The sequence below is a fragment of the Galleria mellonella genome, unplaced genomic scaffold (genome assembly GCF_026898425.1).
Source record: "Galleria mellonella isolate WM207_F2 unplaced genomic scaffold, CSIRO_AGI_GalMel_v1 utg64, whole genome shotgun sequence".
Classification (NCBI taxonomy): Eukaryota; Metazoa; Arthropoda; class Insecta; order Lepidoptera; family Pyralidae; genus Galleria; species Galleria mellonella.
The window spans coordinates 1,747,727-1,761,213 of record NW_026442133.1 but is presented as its reverse complement, the minus strand read 5'-3'; the positions used below and the strand labels follow the sequence as shown (position 1 = coordinate 1,761,213).

At 30.9% G+C, this 13,487-nt stretch overlaps 1 protein-coding gene across 1 annotated transcript; it reads left to right on the top strand.

Moving 5' to 3' along the window:
• The first annotated feature begins 8,109 nt into the window (after positions 1 to 8,109).
• On the top strand, positions 8,110 to 12,539 carry LOC113509323 (uncharacterized). Its single transcript, XM_026892639.3, has 5 exons — positions 8,110 to 8,223; positions 8,657 to 8,707; positions 9,614 to 9,739; positions 10,632 to 10,859; positions 12,378 to 12,539. The coding sequence occupies exons 1-5, from the start codon at positions 8,137 to 8,139 to the stop codon at positions 12,456 to 12,458; spliced, it is 573 nt and encodes a 190-aa protein (XP_026748440.3). The 5' UTR covers positions 8,110 to 8,136; the 3' UTR covers positions 12,459 to 12,539.
• The last annotated feature ends 948 nt before the right edge of the window (positions 12,540 to 13,487 follow it).

Sequence of the window (13,487 nt, the reverse complement as noted above, 5' to 3'; positions counted from 1 at the left end):
CCATAGAAATTTTATCAAAATAGTTTCAGTATTTTAGTTTTTGAAAATAAATAACTGATTTTGCCTTAATTAAAGTCGGTTTTTTGTGGAACCCAGTTATGTTAATTTGATATACTGAATGACTTCTTGAAATATGGTTTATAAGAGACGGAAATCATTTAGGTAAAATAAGATAATTTACCTGGGTTATTTCGACGTTTCGACCAGGTTACACCGTATAAAATTTAACTCACCGTAGTCAGGAGTAGATTGATGTAGCGCTGTCATGCCTCCGTTACCAATGTAGCAAATAACGCATAACGGTCGGTAACGCATAAGCAACTTCTTTCGTGTTGCAGATGTTTATGGATGACGGTAGCCGCTTTCCATCAGGTGGACCGTCTGTTTGTTCGTCTCTCTAATAATAAAAAAAATAAGAGTTAATATTTAGTGAAGTAGGTAGGATTTAAAAATAAGAAAATATATGATATTAGTCGATTTAATAATGTTTATAATTGTATTTAATTTGAGATACGTTCGAAAATTGTTTAAAGTTTTAATCTAAATGCATACAGTTTTAGGAGTCACTGCGCATAGGAAGCTTTCCGGGTGGTTATGCAAATAAAATGTGCAGTCGGAAACCCAGAGACTTACTCGCCTTATGCTAATGAAATACTCATGGATGTACTGGCTTTGCACGAGGTTTGGTTGCAGTACGTATGTGTGGAAAATTATACTGCAAAAGTAAAGATTTTCAAAGCTTCCAGTTATGGTCAATAGAAATAGTAAATTTTTATTGCATGATTTTTTTTCCGTCACACGTAATGTTTTTGTTTGCATATTATTTTTTTAAGAAAATAGCTTATAAATAATTTCCGCATAGATTTTTTTCAAGCTTATATTAAGTCTTACTTAAAGTAAAGATATTCCTTTTACATTATCATAAATTGGGTAACCGAAATTAAACAACATTGCTTGGTGTGATATTTTAACCGCTAAAGAAGGTTATTTTAAGTAATCATCACCAAGTGATTTTAATCAATGTTACTAAATGAACATTACTATTAAGTACTATACTAATATTATTATAAAATTAATTTTTTTTCTAAAATAAAATATTGAATTATCAATGATCCAAATATTTTAGTAATTATTATGAATTTTTAATTTTTTTTAATTTTTTCAAATAACTTTAAAATGTACATAGTAATATAACTATTTTTATGTTACTGTTAAACCCACGAAATAAACCCTCATAATCTTAACAGTTTATTATGCGTAACAACTTTAGGGTAACGTATATTATGAATACACTATAAAATAAGGGTCACTGTTTTATAGCATTATGTTTTTTAGTTTATAAACTACTCATAGTTGCGTAGTAAACCAGTTCTTTAGTATTACATTATTATTATTACAGTGGTTGAGTGTGAAATAATGTGGATGATCTCCAATGATTTTTTACCTAAAATTGCAATAAATTTCATTGGTACTTCTGATGTACTTTAGGCATGGGTAATATCGGTACCGCTCCAATGTCTATATATTGGGTTTCTTTGATCATTATAGAAACAATGCATGCATCTTTTTTCTTTATCGTTCCACCAACATTTTATAATGTTGTTATTGTTAAAATTTATATTGTTTTTGTGGAATATAATCTTATTGTTGTTGAAAATGCTTAACTAATTTCGGGACTATTTGAGACCCTTTATCCTGAGAGTTAATGAAAGATAATTCTTAACATTTCTTTTTTTTATTTATTAATAAAAAAAAGAAATGTTAAGAATTATCTTTCTATTATTAAATTATTATCTATCTAAAAAAAAAAGATTATTATCTTTTTTTTTAATTTTTTTTATACAACTTAGAATAGCAATCAAGCTGACGGCCCACCTGATAGAAAGAGGTAACCGTCGCCTATAGACATGAGCAGTACCATGGACATAACAGAGTATACTGTTTTACTACTACTACCATACTAGTCAGTCGTCTTAGGTATCTATTAGTGTTTTTTTTCTGTTAGTGCTGTATTCTCTGAGTTGTTTTTTACGATACGATTTCCTGTAAAGAAAAAGACAATATTATTTTCTTATTTCATCATCATACTGAGAAACATTATTATGAATATACTGAAATAAATTTAAGAATTAATTATATATTTAACATATTTTTTAAATTTTCTATCCTCTTATCAAAGTTTATTTGATGACAGTTTCCGTGGATTATAGTTGGGGAAGTTTTCATGTCTATTTAATTGCTTACCTTCTGTTTTATCGACCATTTGTGTTTATGACTTATCGTAATAACTTATTCTGTTTTGTGGACTCACAGATAAGGGTAGGCACTAAAACGGGAATGATCCCACATCTTGAACTCATTTATGATAATGAATTTGCCAAATATTTTAGACTACCCATTTTCCTCGGCATAGCCTGCATAGAATACGTGAGAGGTAGCAAGGGTATCATAGGGTATTCTATGATCTACGATACTGTCCATATCTAAGGGTAAAGGGAGTGTAATTAATTTTTACCTACTCTTTTTCTATAACTCTATAACTTACTCTCACCCTTAAGAGTGACTGAAAGTGAGTTATAATCAGTGACTTCTCTCACAATGGAGTCTAAAAAGTTATCGGTTTGGTATCTGTATCGGTCACATAAATGGACTAGTCAGGCAGTTTTTTTCTTTTAAGTACTTCATCTTAGATTTCTTAATCCAGTAATAGTAAAAAACTTTAATTAGAAAAATAATAATCAGGGTGTCTTATTTGTAGATTATTAAATTACAAATTGTTGCCTATAATTGTTCTACCTGAGAGGACTAACAGAATAGGTACGGATAATTATATAGTATTTAAGAAATTAATATTTAAATAAAAAATGAATAACAGTTTCGAACAAAATATTGACTACTATAGAGCAAGTATTAAATACTTTTTATTTCAAATTTGAAAACACTATTTGAATTTGTTACATAAATCTATTTCATTACTTCAAATTAAAACCAACGCAGTAGGCAGAGTTAAATCAGTATTACGTTTCTGTATTTGAGCAAAAAGGAAAATAAAAAATATTTATGGTAATAGCTGGGTAATTAATGCTAAATAAACATGCTAAGGGCAAAAAAATCATTAATGAAAATGGTTTCGTTTATATTTCCCTTAGTAAAGGGACGGCGTATCACTAGGCCTTTTTCGCAATAATTAGTTTTTCGAGCGAATAAATAAAGGAAGCAGATAATTGACTGTGATGTACGAGTATTAAAACGAGTGACTCTATTATTGTTAGGCTATGACCTGACAAATGAGGTTTTTTAATGGGACGAACAGGTGGGACATATTGTTAAGGAACAATTTGTACAAAAGTCGTCTGCACTCGTGCTTCTGTCGCTAAGCAGCTATGTTTGCATGTCTTTCTTTGTCTTTCACTGTGAATGGTGGGAAAATACTGGTGATATTACAAGGAAAGGAGAAATATCTTAGCCCTCAGGAATTGCAACGCACGATTCTATACTACACGATACACGATACGAGCTCCTTAGTCTAAGATGAGACTTTGCTTCCCTTTGTATCGCTTGTATAACGAAATGTGTTTTAAAGAACTTTCCGGTATGATGCCTTACAGTACAGGTCACATATATTATTTATAGTTTTTATATTATTATTTACCAAATTCGAAATTTACATGCAAATATATTGTTTTCTTTTGGCTTTCCTTCAAGGCCCTTTCATCTTTTAAGTTTCTTCTGTTAATACACACATATTTCTAATTTCCATACCTGGATTTTCTGTCGCCCATAATGCTTACAACCACCTTTTACCATCGCACAGCTCGTTATCGCTAGGGAATTCATCCTCATACCCTGGAATCAAAATGATGACACAAAGTGCGATTTCAGAGGAGTTTTCTCTCGTTAACGCTCAGATTGTAAAATGATGTTCCTGCCGAGCTTTTCCCTAGAGACTACAGCACAGGGCTCTTCAAAAGGGGTGTAATAAGGTTTGTTAAGGTCAGTAATGCACACGTGATTTTCCTGGTATTACAAGCGTCTATAGGCTACAGTAACCGTTTACCATCAGAAGGACTGTATGCTTAGTTGTTACCTTTGTGGTATAAAAAAAACCATAATGGGATATCAACATTTATCTAGAATTATATTTTATATAAACTGTTTTTCATGTCACTTAAAATGGCAAACAAGCTGACGGCCCATGTGTAATACCATGGACATAATAGAATATACTGTTTTACCCATGAAACCTCCCAGGCGTTGCCATTCCTGAAGACTCAGGTGTTATTCCTTTGTACCCAGTGAATTCACAGCCATTTCCCACCCTTCAAACCGAAACACAGCCATGCAAACACAACTGCTTCACGGTTGAAACACGAATAGGACAGAGGTGCTCAAGCAAACGACTTTTGTACAAAGTCTCTCTCTGGTATTTTGTTTAAGTAATTTATTGTGTCCCACTATCTTGTCCTATGTCGGTATATACCAATGTTCATTGGAACAAAGCATCTGTTATACCTAAACATCTTTGCGACCCTCGTTATTTACGCTTGTTTAAATTTGTTTTTCTGTTTGTCCTTTTAATTACATTTCAGGAATTTATATAATGACTATTAAAGGTAGTATGTAGTAAAAGAGTTTTGAAATAAGTTTTGCTCCATAAAAAAGATAATTAGACTTCAATTCAAAAAGGAAATTTCCTGAGGAAAGAAAAACGATGATTTATTTAAATTACTATTATTATTACTAGACTATTTAGTCTCAAAATTTATATAAACTAATATGGGATAATTCTATTAATTTTTAAAATAATTATCAAATCGTATAAGGGACTGGCCGTATGGTCCCGGCATAGAATAGGCTATTCCATCTTTTCTCGTGGCTGTCTTAAAACGCGACTAAGGGAGTGCAAGTTATAGGCAGCAGCATTCCTCTTAAAACATCTTTAAAGTCTAACTGCGCTTGCCAATTCGCCTGTCAAACGTGGCAACTACTGGCAAACTACTACTACAAATAAACTTATGGCCCCTCAAGGGGGGACTTGTGTTCAGCAGTGGACAGTTAAAGGCTAATATGATGATGATGATGATGATATGGGACTAAACACGGGATTATTAATTTCTGAACATATTGCATAAAATACATACAAAAAATATAGGCGAAATGAGAACCTTCTCCTTATTTAAAATTTTATAATAAATTTTTATTAATATTTTTAATTGTTATTTGAAAGTTTGACTTAACGCAGTAAAATATGTTATTTACTTCGGCTTCGCACAAGAGCAAATTTTTTTATACTTTGGTTTGCATTATTGTAAGTTTTATAGGGATCTCATTTTTTTTTTAATAATATACATATATCCATACTTGCTAATAATGTAATTTTTTACACATTGTTCTGTTAAAACTGTGAAAATTGTTCAAATTTTTTAACTTTATCCATAACAAACAAACAAGCAATCAAATATTTCCTCTTTATAATATTGATATAGATATACAATACACACAGTAAAAATATATAACATACACAAATAACATATATCGATCTCTGATCTCATGAATTTCAAATTTATACCTTCACCAAATCAACTTTTATCTTTGTTGACAACTACCAATATGTGGGTACCTACTTGTGTTATTCAAATTAGATTTTTAGACATACTCAATGAATTTATATTGTGTAATCAAGTGTAGCGGTTGTCAATTTCGAGCGTCTAATAATGGTAGCTCAACTGATCAGAGCATTGGTCTCAATTAAGGTGTTAGAAGGTACGGGTTCCTTGTCTGTGTTGAAATGTTTTTAATACTACAATAATTAGAATATGATTTTAAAAATTTTATAATAAAACGATAGTTAATTGATAAGTATATTAAAAAATATTGCTCATAATTAAGATTATTGTTTTAAGAAAATGGAATATTATTAAAAAAAATGTTTGTTTTTCCATATTGATCTTATATGGGGAAAACCACTTTCATTCAGATGGGAATCATTAAAATTGGCTCATAGTTAGTGAATGTACTTAGGCTCGTGCTCACCTCATGGTTGGTTGTAACACTTACTACTGTACGTTAATAAGTTTTAGAAGTAAAAAATAAAAATAAAAAATCAAAATTAAAAAAAAACAAATTCACTCATGACTAAGGATCATGAATTGATCCCGAAACTAGTCGAGCTTTTTCGAACTAATTACACGACAGGTAAATCGGTAGTTACTACATTATAATTAAAATGTGCACAAACATGAACTAAGCACTTATTGTTGGTTATACCAACATTTAAAAGAAGAAAGTTTCTCGAAAACAACAAAGTTTTAAATGAAAACCAGCCTTATTCTATCTATTATTAAGTACTAGGTTACTTTAACATTTTCGATACTAACTTCCCTAGGAATTATGAACTTGAATTAGCTTAATTCATGGTAATAAATCAATTAGACTGTAATTAATTCTAGCCCTGAGAACCTGTCAGGTAACAGTTAAAATTATATTGAAACCGACGTTCAAACTCCACTGAAGTATACTTAATTTTTTTTGCAATTTAAGAGTTTCCGTTTATCGGGGCAACTAAAAAAAAGTATATTAATAATCGTGATTATTGGCACTTGAGAGAGATTTTGTACAAAAGTAGTTTGCTTGGGCACCTCTGTCCCATTCGTGTCTCTACCATGAAGCAATTGTGTTTGCATGGCTGTGTTTCGGTTAGATTTCGTTCCAAAATGTTCCTTATAAAAATGCCGTTATGCCATACAAGGTAAGCTAACATCTCAACTAATTCTCTCTTAGTTAGGTAAAAGTAAATTAGTTTTGAGGACATAAAAAGCAAATTTCAGCTTTTCTATTATTATACAAAAAGAATAATATGTGTGATGTTATTTTAATGATAACAATTTTATTTTTATTATTATTTTTAGTGATTTTGTTCGTAAAATGTACATATTGTACACTTTACTACCCGCTGACATGAATGTCTTTCCACATAAGGTTTGCTTGAAGAAAATTTAAGCTTGCCTTTGTACATTCGTTTTTTTTTTCGTATAAATTTACGTTACTAATAAAGTATGTAAATTATATTAAAAATGTTCAAAATTAGAGATGTAATCACATAATGATAGAAGAAAATACAAACCAGTTGAGAAACACTTTCATTCGGAAGGTGCTTAAAAATGGCATAATTTAAGTAATGGAAATTGAATCAGTAATTTCAGAGATTTAGTTATTATGAAACTTCAATTAATACATAAAATCAGGGAAATTACCTTTAGTATTCTACACGACAAAGAGCTGTTAACCAATTATGATGTTTCCTGTGATTTCATGATTATTATATGTAATGCCATATTTTAATACTTAAAATACATACGCTAATGACGTTTTTGACCTTAACAACATGATATTTAAAAACATAATCATCTAAAGATGAATCACCTAAAGGAGTCTGTAGATAACTTTTAGTATATATAATATTGTCATATACTTAATATATGTTCTGAATATAAATTTTTAAAAACATTTAATATGACAAGAAATCTGATAATATTATATTTGTGCATTTTGTTTTTATTTATAAATTAGCTGTATTATGTAAATTTGTGGTAATAAAACAATAATTAATGTAATATGTATATTAATTCAGTATATACTCTAATATTTTTTATATATTATTTCATATTATCTACTATAAGTAGCTGTGATATGTTTATTAAAAAGAATTAATAGATACATAATAACAGGCTGTCTGATATGAATAAATATAATTTAAGATTGTGTTCTAAAAAAACCGACTTTAATGATGGAGGAAACAAGTTATTTTTGTTTAAAAATAAAACTTCTGTAGTAATAATATAATTTAAAATGTATACTCTTAGATAAAAGTGGATTTTTCTAAATTGTTAAAACTTGTATGAATCGTTGTTACGTAAAAAGCATAAAAAAATACAACTAAATTGCGAAATTCCTTATCTTTTTTAAATCGATTGAAAATAAAACAAATGTTATGAAACCCTATTCAAGACTGTCGGTTAGGTCCTTGGCTATTTTTTAATAATATGCTCTTCTAGTGGTGTGAATAAGCCCAATTTTCTGCTATTTAATCTCGATGAGTAAACAGTATGATGAGTTTTGCATACTATATAAAATGACATGGTTGGTAAATCGACATTACATAGATCTTTGAGCACCATGTATCGTGTATTTCTACTTGTGACATTCGCTGCTGTGTTAATACTGGTAAATAAATATATTAATGTTATATATTAGAAGATAAAAAAGAGTTCGCTTACTTCTAATAGAACTGGCGTGAATATATAAAGATAAAATATAGAAGATGAAATTCACATACTAATTATAATAAATACATCTTATTTTTGAAAATATATTTTATAGTTTAATCAATTTGGTTTGAAGGGTGAGATATGGCAGTGAATTTACAGGGTACAGAGGAATAACATCTGAGTCCTCAGGAATGGCAACGCATGGGGGGGGGGGGTATCATGGGCGAAACAGTATACTCTGTTATATCCATAGTACTGCTCATGTCTATAAGCGACGGTTAGCACTTCCCATAAGGTGGGCCGTCAGCTTATTTGTCATTCTAAGTTGTATAAAAAAAAACATAAAAAAAATAATATAATTATTGATTTATTTTATTTCCTACATCTAGGGTGATGACAGTGAAGAACAGAAAAAATGTTCCAGAATTATTACGCATCCTGTAAGTATTATTATTTATATACTTTTTGTAATATTATATACAGTAAGTAAATAATGTTTCATATTATACGTTGTACTATTGGCTGTGTGGCCCCGGCATAGAATGGATCATCCCTACCTTTTTTATGAGTGTCGTAAGCGGCGACTAAGGGAACTTAATGGTCAAGGGATGGGCAGCAGCGTCTCTCTTAAAACGGCACCAAAGCCTAACTACGGTTGCTAACTTGCCTGCTAAGCGTAACAACTACTGCCAGAACCATATGGGGAACCAAAACCATAGAACCTTATGGAGGAGGCCTATGTTCAGCAGTGAACGATGATTAAGACCTTTTTATATTGTGTACTTATATTTCATATCATATCACGAGTATACGAAATGTAAATGCACAGTATAAGCGAATAATAAAAAAAAAATGAATACAAATAGACAAGTATCCAGTGAATCTAACAATACGCAATGAACGTTTAAAGTGTTTTTAACATATATTATATTTTAATTGTAAAAATATAAATAAACAAATTAATTTAGGTGTATTTCCATTCTGGATGATCTAGAAATTAGTCGAATTTTCTCAACAAAAGTTACTTCAGGCAATCAGGTCATTTGTACACCCAATTATGTGTTTTTCGCCATGTGGTCCCGGTATAGAATAGGCCTCCCCTTCCTTTCCTATGGATGTCGTAAGAGGCAACTAATTGAGGGCGACGGATGAGCAGCAGCGTCCCTCTTAAAACATCTCTAAAGCTTAACTGCGGTTACCAAACTGTGGCAAAACTCCCAAATGGGGAGGCTTATGTTTATCAGTAGACAGTTAAAGGCTGATCTGATGATGATAATGTTGAATTACATGTTAAACTTCTTGTAAGTGTGATATAATTGTGACAACTATCTAATTACGTTTTCTAGGCTGTGAAGTTTTGTTGTAAAAAGGGGATCCGCCATCATGGGAAACTACACGGTTTCCATCGACGAACACATACTGATGATTTGAATTTGAAAGAATGTTTCCATTCATCTAAGAAATTGGACCCGGTAAGTGTGGTTTTCCAATGAAAACCAATGTTTCAAAACGAAAAGAATTCGATCATATTTTTATGTTAATAGTAATATCCTGCTACTCCGTCCGAATGAATCAGTACGTAAAGTGTCATATACCTATGCTAAGTTACGATAATAACTTATGTGTGTACCAAATTTCATTCAAATCCGTTCAGTAGTTACTGCGTGAAAGGGTAACATCCATCCATACATAAATTGTTACAAACTTTCGCAAATAATATATTAAGCATAATAGTATTCGATATTTTCCCAACTGAACAAATTTTCATTATTCTTTTAATAAATGATAAAGTTTGCATTTGTAAGTACCATATTAATTTTGCCAGAACATAAGTTGGTTTGTTTTGTGGTATAAAATATTAATTTGTTTTCCGTTTGTTTATAGTAGTATTTTTCAATGTGTAAGTCACGATCCTCTGGGACTTCCCAAGCCTCTACAAAGAGGTCGCGGAAGGTCGTGAAGTCGTAAAAAAACAATAGTTTTGCAAAGTAATTGATGTCTGCTTTGGATAGTTTATAATGTATTATTTATTTATTTATTGTATTATCGGATACCTAACTATAAATATAAATAAAAAATGTACGGACTTGATATTTGTTTCATAATAAAATACATACAGGTTTTTTTTTAATAAATGATAATGTAACCCCGCCTGCGCTATTGGTATACGCTGGCGGTGCACCATTGAGGGATGATAGATGAGAATGAAAAGACAGGTCAGTTAGCTCATCGTGATGGCAATCACCAGGGCAACCACGAGATCGACCTTACAGGGTATATAGCAAATAATGGGATTGGTAGTCCGTATTAATAAATTTATAAATGCAAAATAAATTTATAAAATATTTTTTTTGCAATTTTCAGTGTGAACGAGAACTATGTATTGCAAATAAGAAGGGATTCGCTTCGGCCGATGGAGAAATAGATAAGGACGCTTTAGCTATGGTTATTGAAAATGATTTTGAAGAAAACAATGAGCTAAAGGAATTGATTTTAGATAATTGTGTGGGAACCGATTTGACTAAATTTGGACCTGAGGATATGTGTGATGTGATGAAATTAAAGATGTGTATGGATACACAGCATTTGAAAGTAAGTATAATAGGAACTTCGTTAGTATTAAAACTATGAATCTACTTATATTACAGAATATCGTCATCATGACTACTACGGTCTACTACAGTCCACTGCTGGATATAGACTTCCCCAAGGCACCGAGTACGATCTTTAACCCTTCTGGGATGCTTGGTACCCCTAGCTCTGCCATGTTACCATGATAGAGCCTAGTTACCAAGATAAAACATATTAGGATATAAAAGTGAATCAAAAGTCTGAATATGATATAATATTTTGAGCCTTCCATACTAACTCAACAGTTGACGTTCTATGTTGTATGGCAAGCACAATTTTTATTATTTTAAGCTTATGTTTGTTGTCAAAAATATTATTTTGCTGGCGAAACACTTCCTTTAAAGGATGACGAGGATTTCGATTTTAGCCTGTATGAAATGTATTTTGCTTTGATGCATCTATCGTTTTTCTACGGCTGAGATATAAATATACTATGACTACACTATCATGTTCGAGTAAGTCTTGGGTATTATAGTGTATACTATAAAACTGATGTATAGCTAATCCTTTTCAATGAAATGAATGAAAGAAGAATTACGAAAGAGATTTATTGACCACCAATGTATGAAGTTGTCGATAGGGGCCGCCCTAGATGGACGTATGCCAACCAATAGGTGTATTATTAGATTGAGGAAAGTGGGGACGCGAAAGAGGTCTGTTTGAATCGGAGCATTTGTCGTTCTATTGTTTCTGCCTACCCAAATGGGAGACAGGCAGGATATATATATATGTAATAAGATATGAACTGTAGCTATAATTAGCTCTTATTTGATAATATAATATGAGTAGCTACACACATTTTCGTATATGCTTTTGAAAAGGAACATATCTGTTTAAAACGATTTCCATCACAAGTAAAATTTAAAACATTCTAGTTTTACAAAGTGAATCGAGAATGATTTTCTTTCTGAATATCTCGCAAAATATTATCGCGATTACCGTTTCTATGGTTGGATTATAGTTAAATTCTAGCTCTGAAAGCTAATTACTTACTAATTGGAATCACTTTTTATAGTCCAATTACTGGCGAGTTTTATCACTTTATCTGATATCTAGCAAATTATAAAACAAGATTTATTTTCTAATCGAATTCAATATAGAGAAGGGGCGCAACCCGAATGTACTTTAAAAGTATATATTTATATATTGCCGTTAATTATTGATTTATTACATTAATTTATTATTATATTTTTTTTTATGCGGGCTTTTGGCCGCATCTTCGTATATTTGGTTTAGTTTGTTTATATATATACATAAAGGATATAGAAGTAGTAATATTGATATAGCTACTATGTTACCTTATGTCTATTCATATAAAGAGATTATTTACGTGTTGATTTTATATTAATTTGTTCAGGTTGATTTCTACTTTTTGTGAAACAAAATGTTAAATTATTTATGGTAGAATCGCCCCAGGTTTTTAGCAATTTAAACACAAAAAGATCTGTGATGTATCTAAATTCATAATTGTGTTTACAGGGTTGCGAAGAATGGGACGATGAAGCTCCTTGTGAAGGAATGCAGAAATTAGTTGAAGATTGTATGCAATTGTCAGAATAAGGCAATCAGTTACTTAAAATTCAAATAATAATAAACCTTACGAAATTGGTATTACAGTTGAAATTAAATAAAGCAATCTAATTTCTGCTTTTTTTTTATAACCCTTTATGTAACATGAATATCGTTTGTCGAAATATTTACAAATATTGTCTTTACTGTTCAGCATAACTATTATTTATGTCACTGTCCACTCCTGTAAATAAGTTTCTTTTAACAATCTAATAACAATCATGAAGGACTTTTATCTATAGTTAGCGAGTATTATGCGGTTGAGGGGAAATCTTCCGCTCACGTTTTTAATCGCTGTAATAAAAACAAAACAGAATTGTGTTCGTGCAGCAATTATATTATCTGTGGTGCAAGTATACATTTGACACAGTGGGACAATGTCCTTTTCTTTCTTTCTTTCTTGGTTAGATTGACCTTTATCGCCTTTTGAAGGATGCTGCTGCTTGTACTGTAAACAGTAACGTTTTCCACATAGGCATGAAATAATTTTTATCGTATTTTTTTTTCTTTGTAAAGAAATTTGTAGAAAGAATCATGCAACAATTTACAACATGTCTGTATGTGTAGGCTACATTTGTCCCATGTAGAAAAAAAATCATTGGACATAAACAGGAAGTCAGTAGGGAAATATTTCGGTTATGTTAAACGGTTATGGAAAATTTATTTTTCTAATTTCGCTTGGGACAATTAGCCCATTTTGTTCTATACCTTCAATATTCATTGTCTGATTTCTTATAACTTACGTTTATTCATAATTGCCATTCTATCAATCATGGTGGACCATCTGGTTTGCCAATTCATATTGCATAAAAAGGTTAATCTATACGAAGGACACTTGTTTATTTTAGTTAATATTATATCAAAGACATTAACCTCTTAAATAACGCATCTAATAAATCACCTCTACAAAATAACGGCCTGACAGAGTGACATTTTTGAATAATTTAGAGCGTACCATTCAGGTTAGTTCCACAACTCGTCATGGCGGTTTCGCCTCGCCTCGCTTCAAACGAGTAAAGT

What these genes read in the sequence shown, in the direction of transcription:
- LOC113509323 (XM_026892639.3), top strand. Translation starts at nt 8,137, where the DNA reads ATGGTTGGTAAATCGACATTACATAGATCTTTGAGCACCATGTATCGT. An exon ending in CCAGAATTATTACGCATCCT is followed by an intron (nt 8,708 to 9,613) that starts GTAAGTATTATT and finishes TACGTTTTCTAG; the next exon opens with GCTGTGAAGTTTTGTTGTAA. An exon ending in CATCTAAGAAATTGGACCCG is followed by an intron (nt 9,740 to 10,631) that starts GTAAGTGTGGTT and finishes TGCAATTTTCAG; the next exon opens with TGTGAACGAGAACTATGTAT.